General features: G+C 49.7%; 1 protein-coding gene across 1 annotated transcript; it reads left to right on the forward strand.

Annotated features, from left to right (window-relative positions):
* Positions 1 to 237: 237 nt before the first annotated feature.
* Positions 238 to 732, forward strand: LOC129716720 (uncharacterized). The gene has a single exon (XM_055666558.1). The coding sequence runs from the start codon at positions 238 to 240 to the stop codon at positions 730 to 732; it is 495 nt and encodes a 164-aa protein (XP_055522533.1).
* The last annotated feature ends 214 nt before the right edge of the window (positions 733 to 946 follow it).

The raw sequence follows: 946 nt of genomic DNA on the forward strand, positions 1-946 counted from the left end.
GTGATTGTAGGCTTTGCAGACGATATAACTCTAGAGGTCTACGGCGAGTCGATCAGCGAGGTCGAGTTGAAAGCCGCGCTATCCATACTCATAGTTAAGGATTGGTTGCACTCCAGGAAACTGGAGTTAACGCATCATAAAACGGTGGTAAACAACCGCAAATCGGAACAGAAGGCGGCGATCAGTGCCGGTGGATGCACTATCGCCTCGAAGCGATCCTTGAAGCTCTTGGGGGTGATGGTCGATGACAAGCTCACGTTTGGGAGCCACATCGACTACGCCTGCAAGAAAGCTGCCACGACTATAGCGGCATTATCGCGCATGATGTCTAATAGCTCAGCGGTATTTAGCAGCAGACGTAAGCTGCTAGCTAGCGTGGCAACGTCCATACTCAGGTATGGCGGTCCCGTGTGGTCGGAAGCGTTGGGTACTTCCAGTTACCGCGATAAACTGGAAAGCACGTACAGGCTCATGTGCCTGAGGGTCGCATGCGTGTATCGAACCGTGTCATACGAGGCAATATGCGTCCTGGCTGGCATGATGCCTATCAGCATCATTGTCAAAGAGGACGAAGAGTGCTTCGACCAACGTGACACGAGAGGTATACGAACCGCCAGAAGGTCAACTTCGATGACCAGGTGGCAGCGGGAATGGTCCAATTCTACCAAAGTTAGATGGACATACCGACTCATTCCGGATATAGCCGGATGGATCGAGAGGCGCCATGGGTAAGTTAACTTCCTCCTGACACAGATTCTGTCAGGCCATGGCTGATTTACGCAGTATACCTGCACAAGTTTGGGCCTGCGGAGTCACCTGTGTTAAGAGAAACCATTTATATTAAGATCTTAGCGACAAGGGATTATGGAATACGTTACAGTTGAAATTGGCATGGCGAATTCAAATTTATACGAAACTGAGTGGAATGTGATACGATATAGATTGT

This window comes from Wyeomyia smithii, chromosome 1, assembly GCF_029784165.1.
Source record: "Wyeomyia smithii strain HCP4-BCI-WySm-NY-G18 chromosome 1, ASM2978416v1, whole genome shotgun sequence".
In the NCBI taxonomy this organism is placed as follows: domain Eukaryota; kingdom Metazoa; phylum Arthropoda; class Insecta; order Diptera; family Culicidae; genus Wyeomyia; species Wyeomyia smithii.